This window comes from Hesperophylax consimilis, chromosome 7, assembly GCF_061612785.1.
Source record: "Hesperophylax consimilis isolate HC1 chromosome 7, BYU_Hcon_1.0, whole genome shotgun sequence".
Taxonomy (NCBI): Eukaryota; Metazoa; Arthropoda; class Insecta; order Trichoptera; family Limnephilidae; genus Hesperophylax; species Hesperophylax consimilis.
Window position 1 is genome coordinate 22,198 of NC_142842.1, and position 24,987 is coordinate 47,184.

Below are 24,987 nucleotides of genomic sequence, written 5' to 3' on the forward strand. Positions count from 1 at the left end.
ACTTACTTTTCATTATTATCTAAGTCATACCCTACTGTTGTCCCACCATTCTGTACATAGTCTCATTGGCTCCAGGTGGTTAGCAGCAGTTGGGACATTTACATAATTACACAAATGATACGGACGCCTTGTAATAACAATAATTCGATAATTTGTATAGCGCCCTTTTGTGAAAACAGAAAAACATGTCCAAACCTGGCCAGTCACCTCAGATAAACACACTGTAGTAGAAAAACACTGGACATTGATTTCACATTTGCTATTCTTTTAACATACATTACTGTAGAATATTGTATGGTTTATTAGAAGATTAGGGGCAAAAGTAGAATTGATATTTATTTTTAAAGGCTCGAGAGAATATAGGACTCTTTAGGACTGGTGAACTTTGATGAAATTAACTTAAAAAGCTTACAAATTCTTCTACTATACACCGCATTATGAAGTTCCACGATGTACACAACGTCTGAACATCCACGCGCCATTTTGTTTTTGTGATCGTTTTATATTCGTTTGTTTGCGATATAATATTATTATGACGACGATGATGACTATGACGGATGGGAGAAGACGATGGACGGCATGGGGACGAATGAACTACCCGATCCGGTGGATATCTACCCGAAAAGCGGGATTTATTCACGTCATGTCAAAACAAACAACTCGCATTATTGCCCGATATAAAATCAGATACGTAGATATTTCACGCACATCATATCAATTGATTAAAGTTTATCCACTGTAAAAACACTAATATCACAATGATCTCTGTCATGACAGAGGCTAGATCAAAAATATGATTTCAAACAAAACGGTAAAACAATAAACGACATTTGACGTAAGGAAAACGACTTTATGGCGCAGTGTTGCCATCGCAAATATATGTTCTTTCACCGGAGATTTTTGATTAAATAATTGCATCAAGTACTTACCGATAAACATTTATTATTTCACAACATTTTTTTTTTAATTCATCACTTTTTAATATTAATACTAGATCGGTGTGAGTCCATGCAGCGCCATGTCAGGAAAGAAACGTGCATACTTTTGGAATTAATTTGTTTACTATTTTTGTGTGAATATCGGTTACGCAAACTTTCATAGAACATACGTGTTAAACTATCGAATTGTGGTTTTGCCTGCACAGAAATCTTCCTCCTGGCTTACGGAATGTGTATTACAAATATGTTATATTGAATACAAATATGAGACAGAATAATCATTATTTTTTATAAATCGTTATTTGATAATTAATATTTTTAAACGAGATTTGCAGATATTAATTAAAATTACATATTTGATAATTAATATTTTTAAACGAGATTTGCCGATATTAATTAAAATTACATTAATTAATTTTTAATCATTAAAAGTTATTTTGATTAATTGCCTTTTTTTTATGATTATACTAACCCAAAAAGCCATGGACATAGGGGGGAGTATTCAAACAGAGGGGACTCTCTTTATTTTTACGTTTCTTTAACTTTTGTTTTTTTTTCTACCAATTTCTTCTTTCTATGGTTTAGACAGTTGTCAATCTTTTTGTTTGTGTTCATCTCGTAACTCTCGTGATCGCTGTTTGATAATAATGTAAATAAACTTTAATCAATCGATTTGATGCCAGTTATACGGATCTGATGTGTTGTGTGTGTTGTGTGTGTGTGTGCGCGTGTGCGCGGGTGTGATGTTTGTTAAATAATCATTAAATAATAATCTCAGTGTTATCTTCGCGCGCGCGAAACGATATGGCGCGTGGAGGTCCGTACCTCCGCTTTCTTTTCATTTCTTCGTATCGTTTCACCTCTTTTCCTCGCCGCTTTTCACCGTCGCCTCCGCGCTCTCTCACCGGACCCCCGAACACCTGAACGGCCGCCCTCTCTGGGGTCGGTCACGCCGGGCGGCCATCGTTACCCGCCCTCCCACCCGTCACCGATTCCCGTCAGGAGACGGTTCAATCGCGTCCAACAGAGACAGAGCTATACGAAATATTTTTTGTCTCTTTTCCTCTTAATTTTGTTAGTGCTACTCATTTCACGTCGTTATGGCGCTACATGGCTGCCAACAGAGCAAGCGTCATTGGACAGACGTGTGTACTATTTGTCTTTGCCCTTGTTGCCAACCTTCTAGCCTTATGTTCCCGCCAGAAGTTGATTTATGGTTTCCGCGGTGTCATCCGAAGTGTTTTTTGTTTACGATTATAATCTCTTGAAATGGTCCTGTTTTTTGCATTATTTTTATCCATACTACCCATCTCCGTACAGCATCATCTAGTGAGCCGGGTAAAGTTCATGTGACTAAATAATGAACGCCAGGATAGGTTGCCTGCAATGAAATTGTGCGAATTATCTCGAAATACAACCCCCGAGACCTTCTGTGTTCGTGTTTCCACCTTGCAAACATTCAGAAACATTCGACTTGAATTCACTTGTCCGACCACTAAGCCACTGCGTGTGGTTGCTGAAGATTTACAAGATACATTGTAGATCTTCAGCAACCATGTGTATTTCATTCCTTGGTTTGAAAGCAAATTCCTGTGTTTTCAGGGGGGCTTGGTTTTTGCTGCCGTATCGTATCCTGCAGTTGGATTTGCATAGCACCGAGGGCCAGGAGGACAGAAGGGGAGCCCACGCAGCCCACTCGGTAGGAAGTACTAGCTGTCCATCATGAAGGAAGTACAAGCTGTCCAGCTGTCAGAAGTACTAGCTGTCCATCATGAAGGAAGTACAAGCTGTCCAGCTGTCAGAAGTACTAGCTGTCCAGCTGTAGGAAGCACAATTCCACGGAGGTTGAACTATTGCCTTGAAAATGGGTAGAGTAAGTAACATTTGCTATTTATTGGATATAACAAATATACAAGAAAATAATTAAAACGCAAACATGGCCCGACAAATATCAGGGGAATCTGAAATATCTTTCTTAAAACTAAACTTACATTATTTTATCACTTATTATGCTAAAAGAGTCCGACCTATCCATATGTATTATTTATATTGTAATACCTTGGGCCCAACAGTCGTATACTGACCCCAAACATAACAAACACAATAAAATTATTTGGTTTCATGTCAATAGTTTCCCTTTGGAGAAGCACTGCTTATCGTTGGTCCGCCGGGTGGGCCAAACCTGGAGCGGCCACCCATCAGTCCGCCCTACTCATAGTGAGGGGAAGCGGGGCGCGGGTAAGCGAGGCTGGGCTTTTGAAGCACCACACCTGTCATTTCATAGTATGAGTTGGAGGGAGCACCTCGCTGAGCGCTGTTCGAGCACGGGGAAAATAGAAAACGAAGACGGTTGTGGCCATAACATCCTCGTCTTCTATTTCCCCGACTACTCATCCGATACTGTATGAAAAAACGTAAATGAAGCAAAAAGTGTGTGCCGAGACAGAGTTGTGTGGCTGTCCATCTTCTAGGCAGTAAAACGCCATGATGTGTAGTTAGTTAGTTTTATTTATTATGAATAATTTTCGATTGCAAACTGTATGCATAACCATCTTAATTCAGAAATAATGTTATAAGATCAATGGCTGAATTGGCATCACGTTTGCGTCCCAACCGGGCGTAGTGCGTTCAATTCCTTGGCTGACTATGTCCTCCATCACGACACAAGCAACATTTTCAGCTTATTGTGATGGTAGTAGGATATTTACAAATATTGTCAGGTTATTTATGACCCAGGAATGTTTGTCTTTCTTTACAAAATGTGTTTGGACTATGACTATTGTTGTAACTGATTGGAAACCGTTACAGATATTTAAAATAAAATTGATAATGAGCATAAAACCATTTACATTCCAGAAAGCATCCTGCTCACGGCCTGACCTGCTTACCAGCCCTCAACTCACCCCCTTACCAGCCCTCAACTCACCCCCTTACCAGCCCTCAACCGTGCAATACAGCATCCAATTGTCCATTGCTGTCCATTCATCAAATTCACAGGTAAATGAGTATTTCTCAAAAAAAGTGTACATTTTGGAAAAATAAAGTGTGCCTAGAAACAGTTCAAAAATTACACATGTTTTTAATTAATCATACAAAAAAAATATGCACCATTTTGTAGAATAAATATTACACTTTAACATATCGAAGAATAAACATTACAATCGTATTAATTCGCAAATATTTTAATTTTTTAAAAAATATCGATTTTTACCTTCCATACAAAATAAAATTGCCACCCTACCCACCTCATTTGTTTATACTTCATAAAATGCGATAATAACGTTATAATTTGTGATTTTTTGTAAGTTTTAGGGTCTTAATTAAATGTAGTTTCTGTACAAAGTAATTTTCTATGGGGTTTCATAATAAATTAATAATTTATGCACAAAAAACAAAATGAGACATAGTCATTTACTTTTTAGTAACTACTCTTTAGTTACGTTTTATTAGTACTTCCACCGTAATTTTTGAACCCATTTGTAAAATTTAACATGGGCAACACTAGCCTCTTTCTGATTAGTTGTTGGTCTGACTTCTCCGCCATAACATTAATTGTTAAAATCAGTAACAACGTGTTTCTTTAGTGGGACCACTATTTCGTAACAGGAAATATTATAGCCTTTTTTCACAAAACGGTAAGTCTTTTTCTACTCATCTTTTTGTAATATGTGCGGAACGAACATTGCTAAGCTTACATATTAACACTTTTAAATTTTATCAAACCATTGACTTTTTATAACATAAATTCTTATTACAATTTCGTAACGTTTGTTATGAATTTCGTAACGTAACGAAAAAGTTCAATGTAAAGCTGAGTGTACACAGTTACAACGTGATTAAGAAAACGTAAGTATATTGTTAGTGTGTCTAGCATTTTTATGAAAGTCTTATCTAAGTTTGGTAATAATGTAATATATTATGCACAATGCACAAATATACATATGTATTTAGATATAATAGGAAAAAAATAAAATTTATTATACCATAGAGCAGATCTGTTGATGGCGCTGGAAAGTAGGTAGGTTGTAATACATAGGATGCGCTGGAAATTCCTGATGGTCAATGGCAGAGCAGGTTTCGTCGGACTTGTATGTTTTATCATCGCGATTATATGGCATTATACATAATGACAAGTACTTGAAGATCAAGCTGAGCCGTCCAATACTGGTTTTATTTTAAATAAGCTTTAGGCACTCATACACACTATCCGTTCTACAGGCGCTCTATACAATATTTATAAGTGCCTTAAGTTTTTTATAAAAGCTTATTTAAATATAAATTTATTTTTATTTACTCTGATAAAACCATAACTACAGCATAACTTTTTTTTAGGAATGCCCCCAAAAACGAATGCCGAAAGGCAAAAAGCTTACAGAGAAAGACTGAAAAAGGAAAAGCCAAATAAATATGAGGAAATCCGAATTAAGCATTTAACAAAAGTTAAAGAAAATATCAAAAAGAAAAAAGAAATTCTTACAGAAGAAGAAAAAGAAGAGCTACGAGCAAAGTGGAGACAAGCCAATGATAAAAGAGCTGAAAGAAAGAAAATGGCTAATCCTATGACACAAGACAATAATACATTTGAAGATAGAAAAAATGATAAAAAAATCCTAAAGGAAAGACTACAAAAGCTGACTGAAGAAAATACTCGATTAAAAAGTCGAAATAAGAATTTAAGACAGTGCTGTAATCGGATGAAAAGGCAAGTGAACATTCTGAAAATATTATTGCATAAACAAACTAAAACTAATAATGATGCTATTTCCATTGAAACTACTGAAACTCCACGGTGTGACGATACACCATTAACGAAATCAAATAGTTTTTTAGAAGAAACTTTACCAAATGTGTCCACGCCAGAAAAAGATAAGGTGAAAAGAAAGCTAATTTTGCTAAATACAATTACAGATTCTTTAAAGACAGAGTTCAATAAAGCAGATCCCAGAGAAAAGAAAGTACTAAAAAAAGTAGCTACAAACCAAATAGTAAATAAACCCAAATTAAAAACAGCTATTTCTAATGTTCTTGGGCTGAAAGGAAGAATTAGAATGACGAAATCAAGTAACCAAATTAAAAAGAAATACCAGAAAGAAATCAAAGATTTCTTTGAAAGAGAAGATGTAAGTAGATCTAGCGCGGGAAAAAACGAGTGCATAACGAGAAACAAAGAAAAAGTACAAAAGCGATATTTAATTGAACCAATATACAAGCTCTACAGAAAATACAGGACAGAAGGTGGTAAAGCATCTATACAAACTTTTTATCGGTTCCGACCGTTCTCCGTTGTGAAACCAAGACTTCAAGATAGGAATACTTGTGCTTGCATAAAGCATTGCAATTTATCTTTCAAAGCAAAATCGTTGAAGAAGCTAGGTTTGCTTCAAACATCTGACATTGATGAACTTATGAAAAATGTCACTTGCAGCAAATGTTTCAAATGCATGTACTCCGAGTGTTCTGAATGCAAAGATAAGAAACCAGATATTGATTTGACCATAAATGAAGATAGTCCCGTGCAGTGGCTTCAATGGAAAATGGGAATACATATCTATACTAAAATTGGAATAAAGAAATCTGAAGAAAAGCAGACAAAGAAGTATTCAAAACAAGTAGTGAAAGGAACTGTGATTACATTAGTTAAAGAATTTCAAGATGATGTACAAAAATTTAAAACTCATTACTTCAATGTTTTGCATCAGTACCTAGCATGGAAAAAGTGTATTGAAAACCTTGATGAAGACGAAGCTGCATTGATTTGTGATTTTTCAGAAAACTTTTCATGCAAGCAGTCGGAAGAAATTCAGGCTGTACACTTCGGAGGATCCAGGAATCAGGTCACATTGCACACTTGCGTACTTTACAGAAAAAATGTGAATCCCAAATCCATATGCTCCATATCCCCAAATAATGAACATGGTCCTGGAGCAATCTGGGCTCATTTGGATCCAATAATGAAACTATGCAAATACTTTAACATTAAAAAGATTCATATCTTTTCTGATAGTCCTGCAACTCAGTACCGCCAAAAACATAATTTCTTTTTGTTCCAAAAAAATATAAAAGATTACGGATTTAAATATGCAACTTGGAATTTCTTTGAAGCCTCTCATGGAAAAGGCCCAGCTGATGGGGTTGGTGGAGCATTGAAACGACAACTTGACAATCATATTTCACACGGCAATGATATAACCAACGCAAAAGAAGCATATGACTATTTAATGGTTAATAGCAAAGTAAAAATGTTTTATATAAATGAAAACGACATTCAAAAGATGACCAAAATGATACCTGAAAACATTGTTCCTATAAAAGGTACAATGAAGCTGCATCAAATTTCAACGGATGGCAACACGTCAATTAAATATAAATTGCTGAGCTGCTTTGATTGCAATAAAAATATCTGTTGCAATTGTTACTACACAAAAGAACACGAACTTCTATCCAACACCCTATCAGAACCAAAAGCACAATGTAGTTACATACGTCAAGCCTTGAAAAAACAATACCCACCAGCTAAAAGATTCAAAAGAACAAATAGTTCTACTACGACCGAAAGTGATATCAGTTTAATTTTACGTAGTGATTCAAATCTAATAGATATGGAATTTGAGAATGAAGGTCATTTAAAGATAACAGATGACGGAGAGAGTTTTAAAAACATAGGAGTGAAAGTTGATTTGAGATTAGATATTAAAGAGAAAACGCATTTTAGGATCAAAGACAAGGAAACGCAGGTAAAAATCTAATAATACCCCTTAGAATTCTGAAATTTCGAATAGTATCAATGGGATTATTAATAAAATACACTTCAATGATTATTTTTTTAATTTTTAGGACTCATCAAATAAGGAAAAAGGCAAGAAACGAAAACCCACAGAAAAAGAAAAAGCAACAATGTCATCTTCATCAAAACTTATATCTGCAAACCGTACTTTCTATGATACTGAAATAAAATGCCTCAAAGAAGAAGGATTAATAACTGAAGACGAAACATATTCTACACAACACGATGAAGAAAAAATAAAAAATAAAGGAAAAGGAAAAGGAAAAACAACAGTAAAACACCAACAAGTTATAGAAGAACAAAAATATCCCATTGATATAATACAAACAGATGACACAGGAAAACAAAGTAAAGAAATAAAAAGTCATATGATAGAAGGGTTAACCACTGATTTAAATTCAATGCCAATAATTTTTTTCGACGATTTAGTAACTGACGAAGTTATAATTACAGTTGATAAATATTTGTCGGATGCAATAACATTTAATGAAGCAGAATTTAATTTCAATAATTTTGATGACAACATCGGAGATGTTATAATAGGAAATAATAATGCCATAGAAAATAACACTGATATTGAAAATATGAATAATGAAAATGAAATTGAAGATTCTCACAAAATCAAAGATAAACCATGTGGAGTGACTATTCTTAAAAACGAAAAACTGGAAAATATCCATACAAAAAAGAAAGTGGTTCGTAAGGGCCTTATCTCTAAATCTCTATCACTAAATGACTATATTCATGCGCCAAAGCGGAGTGATAAACCAAAGACTGAAAAACTGACTGTGAAACCAAATGTGTCTTGGAAAGATTTCAATTATTATAAAGATGAGGAAGAAATTTATAAAACGCTAATGGATAGTGATTCAAACTAAATAATTGTATGTTATTAAATTTTTAATAGTTTAAACAGTGCCTGTTCTTTAACTTCTTAAGATTTGTTGAATATCGTGTTAGGTACTTAAATTTGGGAGCTGATAATTTGATTAAAAAAAAAATATTTGTACTCCCTTGTTTTTTTTAAGCCCCTTACAACGGGTATAACAAAATACAAGTATTTGGGTCGTGAGTTTATGTATGTTTGTAGTATGTACAATAAATAAAAAAGTAAAGGATAATTACTTACATTTAAAAAAGACGACAACAAATTAAATTTAATAAATAATAAAAAAAGTAAAATAAAATTTGCCATTGTGTAAACAAGCCTTATGTTTACTATTTAGTTACGTCTTATGACTATTTCGTAACACTATTTCGTAACTACATTTTCGTTACGTACATTTATTTTGAGAAATACTCAAATGCAAACAATAATTTTACTACATTAACCGCAGTACTTTCAAATCCAAAGAGATAATGAGCGCCAAAATGCCTTATGTAGTAATACATTAGACTGCCTCTAATAATTTAAATTTAACAAACAATCTAATTGTGTTGCAGCATCTAAAGATAAGTGGATACTATATAAAAAAAAAAAGAATTTTGTTTTATTGATGGAATGTACGAATGAAGCGAAAATTAACGCACTTCCCGACATCCGATCGACCTTAAACTTGGCAGATAGACTCGTTGACGATGACAATGCATTCTATCAAATTTTGGAGGCAATCGAGCATACACACGCCGGCTTGTTTAGTAAAATGAATTAACTCGTTCTCTCTGAGCCGCCACAATGTAAGGCCGCTGTCTTAGGTCTTCCCTCCGGTACTTATAATTTATAATTTATGGAAATGTAGTGTGCATTACCATATTACGGTATTTTTTTAAATTTTAAAGAGTTGATTAATTATTTTTTATATTAATAAATTTGTATTAAATAAATAATTATGAATTTTTACTACATCAAAAAATTGAGGAAAAGTTTGCAGAAAAATATAATTCGGTTATAGCGGTCGGTTTCAGTCAAAATAATTTTGGATGGGACGGGTTAAAAAGAACTGAAGAGAATGGTAACTAGGAATTAAAAGTGAATAAAATTTTATTTCTATTTATTGTCTTTCATGCCAATAGTCTTTTATTGTAAATTATGACGAGCCACAAAGTAAATGCTTATTACAAATATGAAAAAAATTATTTAGAATTTTTTATTTTTATATTTTGTACCTACGTACAGTGTGGATCAAATTCAACAATATTTTTTATTTAAATAAGTCCTTTAAACAGTCATTTCCTGCACTATTTACGAGTATAATTTCGTAAATATTGTTATATATGTATGTAAAGGCCTTCATAGGCGTAAAATAAATAAATATTCCAGATGCTCGCTTTTGATCATTGAAACTTAGAGCCATCGGACTTTTATTGACTATTAATCTTCGTAACATCTCTACAAGCTCCTGTCTGGACTGACTGAAGCCGAAGCTGGACTCCATCTGAAGAACTTCTGGGATTGTCTACAGCTAGAGAGCTCCCCTCATCTCTCCATTGGCTCTCTTTTCTACCTAGTGATGACCACCACTTCACCACAACCCCCAAAGGGAAAACATCTCAACTGAGAACCTCGCACCAAACTTAATGCGCTTGCACAATCAAATGTGCCATTGTGCAATGGTGTCCTATTGATATTGCAGTATTTGTGAAGGCAGGAGAATGAAGGCAATGTTGTATTATGTACAGTTTCAGAAGAAGGCATAGCATCACAAACAGCAATACTTGTCCCCCAGCCAACCACGGACCGGCAGTAGACGAGGCCGACTCGATCCACGATTAACAGCTGCGGTCTCCTACCGAGGAGAAGAGGAACTAACCTGAACACTACCGGCCACTGCACCAACTCGGCTTATTGCAGATTCGGTGGAATGGCTCCCGCTCGGTGGAGTGACTCTGCAATAAACACCTTATAATAATATGACAATTTTCACTGATTGGAATCCCTTGTTATTATTATGCACATGATATAATCAGCCTAAAAACCATTTTCATTCCAGAAAGCACCCTGCGTGACCCAATATTCAGATGACACATGCAGACCACAAGCTTATCACACAAAGACCACAAGCAGACCACAAGCTGGCCACATGCAGACCACAAGCTTACCACACAGACCAGACTACAAGCAGATCACAAGCAGCCCACAAGCTGACCACAAGCTGACCACAAGCAGACAACGAGCAGACCACGAGCAGCCCACAAGCAGCCCACAAGCTGACCACAAGCAGCCCACAAGCTGACCACAAAGAGATCTAAAAGTTGGTAAACAATATTTGTTATTTTTAAAGTAACGGCCAATGCCTGATTTGAAAGCACATTTCTCACTCAAACTTGCAGTGTTTTTTAAATTAACTCATTTACAAACATGAATCTCTATTATTCTAAAATAAGGTCTCTATACACGTCTGTCTGTTTGTGCGCTTAGTTATTCTAAACTATGCAACAGTTTTTGATAGGGTTTTCATAATCATGCATATTATAATTATAGAAAGTAGAAGAAATGTAAAGCAATGGCAGGTACATGTCAGCTAGTTATTATTATAAACCCAAAAAACTTCTGTCCGGCTGGGTTTTTCTCGTATCCTGTTTGATTTCTTTTAATCCTGTTAGCTTGCTAGGAGCTCTTGACTAGGTAAAAATAAAGGTTTAGGTTTTTGTCTTCTGATATTACATACAACAATGGTCTAGTCTGGAATCAGACTTTGCCCTTAGTGCGCGCCAAACGTTACTATAATTAGATATGTATGTCTGGAAGCAGACATCGACTACTTACCTTATAACGGTCGTGGGTTTTGTTTGGTGTGTGGTTTCATGCTGTAGGTAGGTAGTTGGAAACGCATTTTAAAAGAAGAGTGTTTTCCCGAATGCCTTATAATTAGGGCTGCCACAGTCTACGGGTTTGCATGGTGCATGTCCGGGCTACGGGTTAACATCGATATCTCCGGGTCAGACCGGGCGGTGGCAGCGAAGCGACAGACGACCGTCACGGCGGATCACAGCGCGTGACTGTCTGACTGAGTGAATGCATGATGAGTTTTCCCGAATGCCTTATAATTAGGGCTGCCACCTCGCCACAGTCTACGGGTTTGCATGGTGCATGTCCGGGCTACGGATTAACATCGATATCTCCGGGTCAGACCGGGCGGTGGCAGCGAAGCGACAGACGACCGTCACGGCGGATCACAGCGCGTGACTGTCTGACTGAGTGAATGCATGATGAGTTTTCCCGAATGCCTTATAATTAGGGCTGCCACCTCGCCACAGTCTACGGGTTTGCATGGTGCATGTCCGGGCTACGGATTAACATCGATATCTCCGGGTCAGACCGGGCGGTGGCAGCGAAGCGACAGACGACCGTCACGGCGGATCACAGCGCGTGACTGTCTGACTGAGTGAATGCATGATGAGTTTTCCCGAATGCCTTATAATTAGGGCTGCCACCTCGCCACAGTCTACGGGTTTGCATGGTGCATGTCCGGGCTACGGATTAACATCGATATCTCCGGGTCAGACCGGGCGGTGGCAGCGAAGCGACAGACGACCGTCACGGCGGATCACAGCGCGTGGACTGTCTGACTGAGTGAATGCATGATGAATTTTACGGTGCCAAAATAATGAGAAACATAAAGTTTTGAGGCCTTCTGATCAGGATCAATTGAAAAAAGAAGCCAATGATGTTTACAGGAGAACTGTTGAATAAATACAGAAATTTTATGATTTTGAGGTTTCTGTATTCGAAATCTTTTCCAAATGAAATCTAACAAGTGCAGTAATACTGTGGAAGCTGTCCAATCACTTGGTTTGTATTTTCTCAGTAAACCAAGTATTAGTACAATCTAGTGATTCAACATTGCCTGTTGATTTACGATGGGTTCAGTTATTCAAAGTCATCTCAACCTCTACCAAACTGCCAAAAATAATTGGATAAAATTTTTCAATCCCTATAAGCAATGCTTTTGTTGAACGCGTCATTTCTTTAATGGGAATTTAATAAAAAATCTTTGGAAATTTAATAAAAAACGTACGCCACGCATATTTTATTTTAATACAACATCGCCTCCATCGCGAGTTAACACTCCTATTTAAAAACAACCAGAAAACCCACAACTATCACGATGTGTATCGAGCCAGTGCCCCAAACCAAATCGCCAGAGTCATCCATTTCCGCTCTCCGCCTTCCAGCTACCTGTTGCCATAGACAATAAGAACATAGACTAACATAATAGTTCTTACTTTAAAAACAACTGAGTCACGAATTAGCAAGTTATGAATTATAATTATACATCGTAACAAGCTTAACTTAACTTTGCTCGGGTTATTTTTTTCACCGGCGGACCGCTGAAAACGGGCGAAAATAAAGGTCCCGCGCGAATTTCTGTAATTTGTTTTAAATCGCTATATCTTCGAAAATAATGGAAATATTTTAATAAAATTTTCTACAGACTAACTCAGCATACCCAAAAATTTCTAGCCAAAATCCAAGTATTATTTCTAATGCAACTTAATAAATCGAAAACAAAGTCATTGTTGGGTCATTAGGGTTCAATTTGTTATGTATAAACTAGGTTTCAATTTTATAAAATTACAAATTATTATATTTTCACAAAGCCCAAATCATTATAAAAACAATTGCCACTTCTCTAGTATCGTCAGAGTAACACATTATTACCCATCGATATACCACGTGTGCAATTGCCCCTCGCACGGTACAGCGGACAAAACCATCAATTGTGCTAATAATATTGGTTATTTTTTCAAATGAAATTTAAAATAATCACTTAACGTAGAAAGCTTCTCGTATTGCTCACGTAATATTGTTTATTGTTTTTCACCATACACTATTAGGTTTAAGTTTCTAACCACCTTTATATAATCAGTTACAGTTCACGTTTAAAAATTGTTCATCTAATATTTCATTGTTCTTCCTCGATATCACTTTCTTCAGAATCACTGAACTGTAATGGCATCACTGACATTCTTCTCCTCCAAAGAATTTCTTCACTTCCACTAAATTCTTCACTTTCACTATGGAATTCAGGCAAATAATTACTAGAACAGGCAGATAAATTATCTGCAACGATTTCATCATCACTTTCGTAATTTTCAGAATCCATTTTGAAAAGTTTGAAAAAGAAAATATAAATATTATCTCCTCGGAACACAACTGTAGGAAAATTTGCTTTTTAATCGACATATTATGTTCCTCTTGTACAATCAATCTAAGCCTTTTCGATCTTTTTAAAACAGTTTTAGCCGTCCTTCCATCGAAATATAATGAAGGAATTTCTCTTTCTTCGGTTAAAATTTGTTCGCGTACTTTCTGTCTTATTCTTCTAAGTTTTATCCTATCTATTATGCCTCATTTCTTGTTTTAAAGTACGTAATCTTCTATTCAGCAATTTTTTACTCTGGATAAGATCCGTTCTTCCTAAAGCCATTAGTCAGTTAGTGCGTTGGTCTTCTAAAAACATACATTTACTTGTCCCTATATCAAAAATCTTTCTACTTTGTACTCTTAACTCTTCTAACTTTTCTTCCTTAAGTTTCTAAAGACTTTTTCAAATTATAACACTTTGAGTGATGTAACGGACGTTGTTGGCCACATTACTTAATTTCATCAAAATATATTTTACATTTATAAAATGTGCCTACCCCACGCCACTGGCGAAATCATCACTCCCCGCCACTGGTCATTTTGTTCCCATTCTCGGCCAAGGCGGCCTGAAAACTTTGACTCCGAACGGCATCGATACCGCATCGCGCGTCTATCTCTGCCGAGCGGATCGATGTTCAACTTTTTACTATGTATAATTTACTAGGAAATATCAATTTTTAAATGTTGCAAATGTCTATATTTTACTTGTACATCCCCTCGGCGGTAGTTAAATAAACACTATTTGCTATGTGCTACCACTGAGGAGATATTAAAAATGCTGTTTTTTACATATATGTATAACCATTTTTGTACAATAATTTTTACCTTTTTTGCCTGTACAAAAATCCAGGAACCTCGTAGCACAGTGAATCTTTTCTCTTTCTGAGCGCTATGTTACGGGGGACCTGGGAAAAATACTAACATAACCATTTTTACAAATTTGATCGCTTCAAGATCATTTTTACACTTTTATTTACAAACTTTTCTTATTTTCTGTCGTATCTTGGCAAACTAAAAATCTAGTTGTCAAGATACACATTCTTATAACTACTATGCAATTGTTATTCAGGCGAGCCTGCAAAATCTTTACAAACTCGCAAATTTAAGCGTCTACCTTCGGCTATACCACCGGCAAAATAAATATGCGACATTTTGCTGGGGCATATAAACGCATTACTGGCGCGGATAGAATCCCCACCACTTTTTGATTCACAGCCCAATGTCGGCTGCGAGTCAAGCTTATTGCATATAAGCAGCAGCATAAAAAAATAAAAATCAGTTCATCTTTACCAGCAAAACAAGCGTTTTATTATCAACAAGTGACTCCTGCCCAACATCTGCCTCACTTCGCCAAGTCTTCTGCTCCAAACCTTCTGGTGTTACCTCTTCAAGACCAGCCGGCCCTCCTCTGGAAAACCGCGAACGCCAGAAGTGAGCAGAGACGAAAGCACACCCAGTGCCCACCAATCACCAAGCACCGGGTGCGGGAGGCAGATTTTTCATAAATTTGTCAACTATCATCATCATCGGCCGTAAAGGAGCATTCCCATCAGTTGAAGACACGGTTTGGAACCGGCGCCCAAATCTACAGTCTTGTGCGGACTCCCGTCCAGTACAATATTTTTACGAATTTACATCAAATATCTGAATTTAAAGTGTCAGCCGCGACGGAAATCGGCCGCGTTTTCTCGATTTACACGGAAATATATCGTATTTTTACGAATTTAAATTCAGATATTCGAAATAATGGGCCAGCCGCTACGGTAATCGGCCGCGAAAATAAAGAAATAATTGGTATTAATACGAATTTATTTTTACGAGATTTTCCCAGTTTTCCCCATTTATAATTGCTGTCAATATTTCAAGAGCAATGTTGACATTACTGTTGTTTTTTGAATTTATATGCATTTCAGCTGTGTTTGTCTTATATCGTTTAAGTTTCTCAGCATAAGTAGTTTTTCCGCTTGATTTGTACACATTGGAATATTTACTTTTTCTTTTGACTTAGATATCGTCGACGGCAATCCATCACCGCGTATGTAACATCACCGCGTAAGTCATCCTGAAATGCCATTCGACGGCGGTCATAAACCTACATCGTTGGGATTATTATAGGATTTTTTCAATGTAAGGAAATAGTCCTACAACGAAAATAGTATCACCGCGCATCTCATTTGCCTTCCGTTTGGGTAAAATCATCGCCTATCTCAGTCGTTGACCAACCGTCATTTCCGCATCACGTTATTTCGCTGATTACAATAGTTTTTTTTTAAATTTATGTGTTTTCTGTTCATCAGATGTCTTACAAAAGGTATGTATTATGAGACTAAGTAATTATATATTGCAAACATTGTTTTGTGCACACGGTCGACATTATTATTAATCATTATGAACTTACGCGTTGATACACTTCGCAATGATTCGTTTCATTGTATCGGAAAACGTGAGATACGCGCTGATTCATTCTTTTTTGATTTGTCCTTTTTAATTTTTGTGACTTTACTAATACAGTAGAACCCCGATAATTCGAAAAAACGCGTAATTCGAAATTTTCCCCAAAAAAATTTCCGCTGAAAAATTTTTTCATACAAAAATTTTTTTAATTCGAAATTCGTTAATTCGTAATTCTAAATTTATTTTTGTCCGCGCACGAAAATTTGTTCGTATAATTCGAAAAAATTTGATTTTTTGCGAAAATAAATCATAATATTTCGTAAATCTGAATATAAAAGTCAGCCGTGGCGGTAAAACGCCGAAAAATGTATTTTGACGTGGCTATACATCGTCCTAATTAGTATTATTATTTTGTAAATCTGAATCGATTTACACTGGAATGTCGTATTTTTTCAAATTTATTTCGAATATCCCAGTTTGAAAGGCCGAGAAAATACGTTTTACGCGGATATAAGTCGTAGTTTTACGAGTTTACACCAAATATCTGAATTTAAAGGGCGTCCGCGACGAAACTCGGCCGCGATATTTCGATTTACGCGTAAATGTTCGTATATTTACGAATTTATTTCGAATATTTGAATTTAAATGGCCCGCTGCGACGGAAATCGGCCGCGAAATCTCGATTTACGCGTAAATATATCGTATTTTTACGAATTTATTTCGAATATCTGAATTTTAAAGGGCCCGCGGCGACGGAAATCGGAAGCGAAATTTCAATTTATGCGGAAATATATCGTATTTTTACTAACTTTACTTCGAATATCCGAGTTAACCTTTAACTATGGACGTGAAAAAAAAATCACACTCCCATGGACGTCGGGTCACACAGACCCCTTCATAAAATTCTTCTAATTTTCAAACCTGGACCAATCTGACTTTAGCAAGGAGTTTATATGTATAAATTATTTATAAATAAAAGATCGAGTAATAAAAATAATCAACTTTTATTCATATTTTAATAATTATCTCCAAATTTAACAAACCTAGTCAGTTTTCAGTCTTAATTGACTTGAGATCATATTAAGGCTCCTTAATTATAGTAGGTATTACAAAAATCAAAACCAATAATTTTTCATAGCTAATAAAAGAAACAGTAACAAAAAGTCATAAAAAAAACTTCTGAAAGAAATAAAATAAAAATTCTCACAAGGATCAAACTTATGTAAAATTACTGGCACTCAGAACATAGAGGCTTGGAACACTGAAGACAAACTGGCTTCTTGCAGTTAATACAGGCATGGGTTGTCTTTCTAGAGAGCTTTGATGGGCAAAATCTACATCTTTTAGGATTTTAAGGACCAACTTCTTCAGCCTGTATTGCCGCTGGGGGGCACATCTGCACCTAATATATTTGTATGGAAATTATAGTCAACGGGTCTCCCAGGCCCTGATCAAATTTTAAATTATTATTACTCACGTAATAAGTGTCGGATGACGCGACCTTCTCCCTCCTTGGTCATAACACAACTAAAACTGAAGCTACTGAGACGCGCGGGGATGGCACGCGCGGGGAAGGTGTTTATTCCGAGAAATTGAAGAAGGGGTTGGGCCTCTGAGACCCGACATCCATAGTTAAAGGTTAAAAATATGGCGCGACGGAAATCGGCCGAAAAATTTCGATTCACGCCGAAATATGACATATTTTTACGAATTTACATCAAATATCTTAATTAGGGTCGGCCGCGACGGAAATCGGGCGCGCATTCTCGATTTTCACGGAAATGTAACGTATTTTTGCGAATTTATTTCGAATATCTGCATTTAAAGAGTCGGCCGCGACGGCATACGGCCGCGAATTATCGTTTAACACGGAAATATATCGTATTTTTACGAATTTAAATTCAGATATTTGAAATAAAGGGCCGGCCGCGACGGAAAATTACTGCGTAATCTCGATTTACACGGAAATATATCGTATTTTTACGAATATCTCAATTTAAAGGGTAGGCGGCGACCGAAAACGGCAGCGAAATCTCGATTTACGCGTAAATATATAGCATTTTTACGAATTTATTGCGAATATCTGAATTTAAAGGGCCCGCCGCTACGGTAATCGGCCGCGAAAATAAAGAAATAATTGGTATTAATACGAATTTACAGCTAAAATACCACCCGGATTTGAAGAGGCGGCCGAGAAAATCGATTTTGGGTGTATTTTTTTATTTATTTTTTTCATAAAATTTCGAATTACGTGGGAATTCGTTAATTCGAAATTTGATTTTTGATATCCCGTGAATTTCGAATTAACGAGGTTCTACTGTAATTATATATTATACTTTACTATTACTTTACTAATAGTATATAGCGAAACAAATATATTAATTATTTTTTTATTTTTTTATTTCAGTAACAAAATGTTCGATTCTAGCGATGATGAGTTATTTGTAGGATGCCATGTGCAAAGAACTCGGAATAAATACATTATCTGACAAACAGGGCAGTGGAAAAAAAGTTGGTGAATGTTCTACAAATGAAAATATAGAAAACATTGATATAAATAATTTGGAATTTTCTATCGTTGATTATTCCCAAAATCAGCCACCAACAACAGAAGACAGTGCGGAGTTTATCTCGATGGTATCTCCTGAATACATATGCCAAGATATTCATAGCATTAATAATAATTCAACATCTTTTGTTATAATAAATAATGAAAAGATTATAGTTGATTCAACTTCAATTGAAATGCAGGTGGTGGATTACAGTACTCCTACACCAGGTACTATATTATCTCCTTGGGAAATAATAGCATCCCCATCAAATCGGCCGAGTGATGGCCACAAACACGCAGATTCATCAAGATTATTAAACAGGAATTTGAGGATGCAAGGGAAAGATTATTTAGGCTACAGAAGAAGTTTACTGCAAGATGGGAAATTCAACATGGTACACGATGTGCCTAAAGAAGCTCGTCAAATGGGTCCAGCTTGCAAATCCAAAATGTGCATTCGATCAAAACTACCAAACTGTCCCAAACTTAACCAAGATTCTAGAGAATCTATTTTCCAAATGTTTTGGTCAAAACTAAATTGGGATCAGAGAAAACAATTTGTTGCATCTAATGTAATGAAAAAAGAACCCAAACAAAGAAGATCGGAAACAAGTGCTTCTCGTAGACAAGGCACGTTGGTGTATTTTTTGCCCATTGAAAATATTACAGCCCAAGTTTGCAAAATGTCATTTTTGAATACCCTGGGGATTAAGGAATGGACCGTGAGGTATTGGGCAGAAAAATCAGAATTTGCAATGATTCCGATGTCATCCATGACGAATCAGAACGGGCGACGAACAACAGGAGAAAATTCTAAAAAAATGTTATTACTGAAGTTTTTTCACGATCTTCCAAAACTCGAATCGCACTATTGTCGTAAATCTACAAAAAAGCTGTTCTTAGAACCAATAATCAAAAGCTTGGCTCAACTGTATGACATTTATTTAGATTATTGTAAGGAAAATGTAGGAAGTCTCATGAGTCGCAGAACTTTCGAAAATGTGTTTAAAAAAGAAAACATGAGTATTTTTATGCCCAAAAAAGATCGGTGTGACACATGTTGTGGTCACGACGTTGGGAATATTAGCGATGAGGTTTGGAAAAGACACATCGTACGTAAAAATAAGGCACATGAAGAAAAAGTTAAAGATAAGCAGCTGGCAAAGGAAGGAAAGTGCCTCGTTTTCACTCACGATTTGCAAGCAGTCAAATTGGCGCCAAATTTAAACGCAAGTGCAATTTATTACAAGACGAAATTATGTGTGCATAATTTTACCGTCTTTAATTTGGCAAGTAAGGCTGTAATGACATATTGGTTTGACGAAACCCACGCCGGACTGGAGGCATCTGTATTCACCTCCTGCATTATTGATTACATTGTAGGAGAATTAAACAAAGCCCCTGCTCGTCCAGTTATAATTTATAGCGATGGATGCGGCTATCAAAATAGGAATGTCATCCTCAGTAATGCTTTGCTTCGTCTCTCCATGAAATTCAACATCATCATTACACAAACATTCTTAGAGAAGGGACATACCTACACGGAATGTGATTCAGTGCATAGTAGAATCGAAAATAAATTAAAAAAACAAGAAATATACCTACCAAGTCAGTATGCTCCTACCAAGTCACTAAACTGGCTCGAAAACCTCCTAATAAGCCATACGACGTTCAAATACTGACACTCCAATTCTTTTTGAATTATGCACAAAAAAATACTTTTTTATACGATTCAATCAGGCCAGGCAGAATAGTTAGTGATCAAACTGTTAATAACCTACGTGTATTACAATACTCACCAGATGGGATAATTCGTTTTAAAACAAACTTCCAAGACGATTTTGGAGAATTGCCACGACGACCAAAATTGTCAAATAATCAAAATTATAATGATAATATTCCAAAACTTTACAAAGATAGAATTAAAATAAAAGAATCCAAGTGGAAACATTTACAGGAACTGAAATCTGTAATACCACAAGATCGTCATAGCTATTATGATTCATTACTATATCAATAACTTTATTTTTTATATTTTTAACATTACACGAGGTACCTACAATGTAAGTTTATTTTTTTTAAATAAAAAAATTGATGAGCTTTATTTTTACGTTGATGATTGTCGGTGTCATTGAGTAACTAATAATTGTGTATTTTTATGATAAGGTACATATCTACTATTTTATTTGTCTAAATAATGTCATGTATATTTAAAATAAAAAATTAACATTTGTTTCCACGTTCCCGTGTTTTAAAACTATAATGATATTATATGCCTAACTCCCAACAAGAATAAATTTCCGCGTAAGTCTAAACTTTTGCCGTATTTTACTGAACATCACCGCTTAAGTCATTTATTATTTTATTTTCGGTTAAAAACGTATATGTGTTTAACCTTTTCTATGCGTCATAAATTTGTATCACTTCGTTCACACGCGGGGCTATTTATCATCAATCTAATTTATGACTTTAAACAATAATCACGCATGGATTTTAAAATTTGTTTTAAAAAATACGTCGCTTATGTCTTGAATTATCTTTTCAAGTATAAATAAACAATCCGAACATCAATGGGACTTGATAAAAATTCGAAGTATACACGGTGTCCGGAAACTCGTAGTACAAGCGGGAAACTGGAGAATCTACACCACATGGGGAACCCAAAAAAACATAAAGTTTTTTGATTTGAGCATTTTCAAAAAAAAAAAAAAACCAAAAAATATATTTTTCGGCTATTTTAGTTAAAGTTTTTTCTGGTGTTTAGGGTTGAATAACAGATGTTTTAACCCTGCAGAGCAGAAATATTTTATGATTACACCGGGTTAAATGAAGGGTGATTTCAAAATAATGCTTCAAATCCGAGTTTTTTCAAATAGTTTTAATTAGTTGGGTACTTTGATCTTCAGTAATAATTTATAAGAATTTGATTAAAAAAAAAAAATAAAAAAATCAACTTCAAACTCGATTTACTCGATAACGAAAGCTCAAATAAAAAAAAAATATACTACAAAATCGACTCCAAATGTAATGTAGATTCACCAGTTTCCCGCTTGTACTACGAGTTTCCGGACACCCCGTATATTCGTAATGTAACTGATAATGTAACGGGCGGCCATGTTAATATTTCAAGGATAACGATACACATGCTTATAAACATACCGGAGTAGAGCTCTTCAACTGTGGTGCGATGTAAGTGCTTGATTTATGGGTGCGATGTCGCGTTTGACTGGATACATGAAATATTGACACACTTAAAAAGGTTCATATAATAAAAAATAACTACACTTAAATTTACAAAAATAATGAAATAATTTTTCTGTTATAATGTCACCGTAAATATGTATTACTTAATATATTTTTTTATCGTGATAAATTTTGAAACAGTTCTCAACGCATAACGGCACATTACACTCTAAGCACATAAATTTAGTAAGTTTTCTGACTTTGGGCTTCAGTGTTGAAGTGGCACAGACACGACACCTTCGACGAGGGTTTGTGTTTTTTGCTGAAGGGGGAACTTTAATGGGTATGTGTTTGGAAACAATTTTCGATGATAAACGCATCGGGTAATCTCTTGATGTTGTGGGACGTAAAATACTCGGCAAAGTTTTGTGATATTTCTGTAGTAATTGCTCAATCACAGCCATTTGGAAATCAGCCAAACTGACTTTTTTTGATGTTACAGTTTGGTATATTATGTGAGCATTTAATAAATACAAATCAATTATATGAAATGCAACTTTCCTGTACCATTTGAGTGACTTCCTCATACAACTTAAGTTGCTTAGCATCATATCACCTTGTCTACTAGACCCATGTTCTTGTTATAGTCTAGAACACATTGTGGTTTTAAAATGGGCTCTCCTGTCGATCTATTTATTTTTCCCGATGGTCCAACAGAACCATCGTGAAGAGTGGTCAGCATGTGGATTTCACGCCTATCGTGCCATTTCAAAGCTAACAACGGTGATTGGTGCTTTGATTGGATTTCCCCTTTCTTCAATTTAACAAAAGGTGCCATGCCTTTCCTGTTTTTCCGAACAGTGCCACAACATTAGTTTTTTTTTCGTGTAAATATTTAAATAAATTTGGACTAGTGTACCAGTTGTTGCACCACAAATTATGACCCTTTCCGAAATAATCTGACAAAAGGGTGGTTACAACGCCTCCCGAAATACCAATACCTTGAGTATCATTTTTTTCTGTATCAGAACCGACATAAATTATAAAATCGAGAATGAAACCCGTTATGACGTCACACATCACAAACATTTTTATTCCCAATCGGTGACGTTTAGATGGAATGTATTGCTTGAATAATAGACGGCCTTTGAAAACGATGATGCTTTCGTCAATACATAGATTTTCATGGGGCATCATAGTTGATTTAAAAATCTTTCGTGTGTGGTCAACAAGAACACGTATTTTATGCAGTCTATCAATAGGCGTTTGAATATTACTATCACTAAAGTGGAGCATCTGTAATATTATCTGATAACGGGCATTGTTTTTCCAAATATTGGTGAAAAGATTATGGGGTTCGTACTCCAATGTTCCTCGATAGTTAAGTGTTTGTTCCTAGTCATGGCAAATGTTAACGCAATTAAAACGTACATTTCTGAGACTGTTGTATCAACCCATTTTGTAACTCTCGATTTTGCTGTAAAATCCATCGTCCTAATTTTATATTGATAAAATTGATTTGTTTCATCAACAATTTTTGTCATAATTTCTGTATTCAAAAAATGTTCAAAAAACATAAGTTGGGGCGTGTCTTCAGTTAACCTGGTATCTGGATTGATACCTGATGCGAAATCGTCGAATTCATAAATAATGGGTACGAAAGGGCCGGCACTCCACAGATTTTCAACCACTTCTTCTCCTTCTTCAATGTTCATTTCGGGTTCAGAATCATGGCTTTCATGTATTTCAGCAGCTTCGCAATTATTATCCACGTCACTGTCACTAATTTCAAAATCTGAATCTATTTCTAAAGTAGCACCAAATATTTCTTCGTCATTAAGACCACGACCCGACATTTTGTATTTTGGCAATAAAAATACTTTAAAAAATTGATAAAAAGTCAAACTTGTACAACTTTACACTTGATTTTTCACTAAAAAAAAGTTTTAACCATATATATTTATTTGAAAATAATCTAACACTGACGAAATTTTATATTTCTTCAATAGTTTGAATGAATGTATGTAACTGAACTTATTTTAAAATATGATAAATCAGATGAATGTACACTGTAATTAAAATAGTTCATATCCACGAAAAAGCAAACAATAATTCAATAAAACAATTTAATCTACACGGCGAGCGTCTCTGTTTGAGAATCTTATAAAATGCGCCTGCGCAATAACGTGTGTAAAGACGCGGGAAGAATTCAAACTGATTCATTTTTCGCTGTGAGTTGGAAGATCCCTTCAAATCTTTGTATCGATGATTAGGATACGTATTATGGATAAATATCATAAGATGTCAGTAGTGTAAAGATGTGAGATTTTTTAGGAGTATAAGTTTTACCGTGCTCAAGCATGTTTCATACCCATAACGCCGAAGAAACTTTGCGTCGCACAGATGTGCCACCCGCGTACAGGGCATGTACAGTGCGTCGCAGGCGGGCGTCTCCCGCAGGGATAGGGTTAAATACATAATTGTAAAGACAATTGAACATGAAAAATAAAATGATTTGCCGCGATTTCGATGTAAATATATTAAGAAAAGTGGTTTTATGTCTCTCCTGAAAAGTGGTCAAATATGATTTACGCGGTGATGGATTGCCGTCGACGATATCTTCTTTTCTATGAGTTTTTTCGCCTGTTTATGTGTAACATTTTTTTTGCCATTTTTTGTGTAATCTCTTTCTCGTTCTTAAACTTTGGACAGTTAATGTCATTTGCCGGATGGTCTGCTTCGCAGTTAACACATTTTGCTACCTGGTCACAGGTCTCGTGCTCTCCATTACATTTCGGGCACAGTTTAATATCTTTCTTGCTACAGTTATTTGCAATATGTCCATACCTCCAACAACAGTAGCATTGCATTACCCTGAACACATAAGGTTCTACTCTGAATTTGACCCCGTACATAAAGACGTGTGATGGAATCTCTTTCCCCACGAATTTCAGGCTCACAGTTGTCGTCAGTTGACCCTCTTTCCCCTTTTTAGAGAAACGCTTTATGCTAACCACACTTTTATCAGATTTGACGACTTCCATGATTT

General features: G+C 35.6%; 1 protein-coding gene across 3 annotated transcripts in view; it reads left to right on the forward strand.

Annotated features, from left to right (window-relative positions):
• The first annotated feature begins 1,528 nt into the window (after nt 1-1,528).
• The window catches only part of LOC149422099 (uncharacterized), a 60,539-nt gene continuing 37,080 nt past the window's right edge, over nt 1,529-24,987 (forward strand). Inside the window, exons 1-4 of one of the 3 annotated variants that reach the window (XM_089633603.1) lie at nt 1,529-1,587; nt 2,541-2,811; nt 3,795-3,935; nt 10,653-10,913. In XM_089633603.1, coding sequence (XP_089489729.1) covers nt 2,803-2,811; nt 3,795-3,935; nt 10,653-10,895 — 393 coding nt within the window. In that variant the 5' untranslated portion in view covers nt 1,529-1,587; nt 2,541-2,802 and the 3' untranslated portion in view covers nt 10,896-10,913. Of the gene's footprint in view, nt 1,588-2,098; nt 2,812-3,794; nt 3,936-10,652; nt 10,918-24,987 lie in introns of those variants that run through there. The other 2 variants (XM_089633602.1, XM_089633601.1) reach the window with 2 other exon arrangements.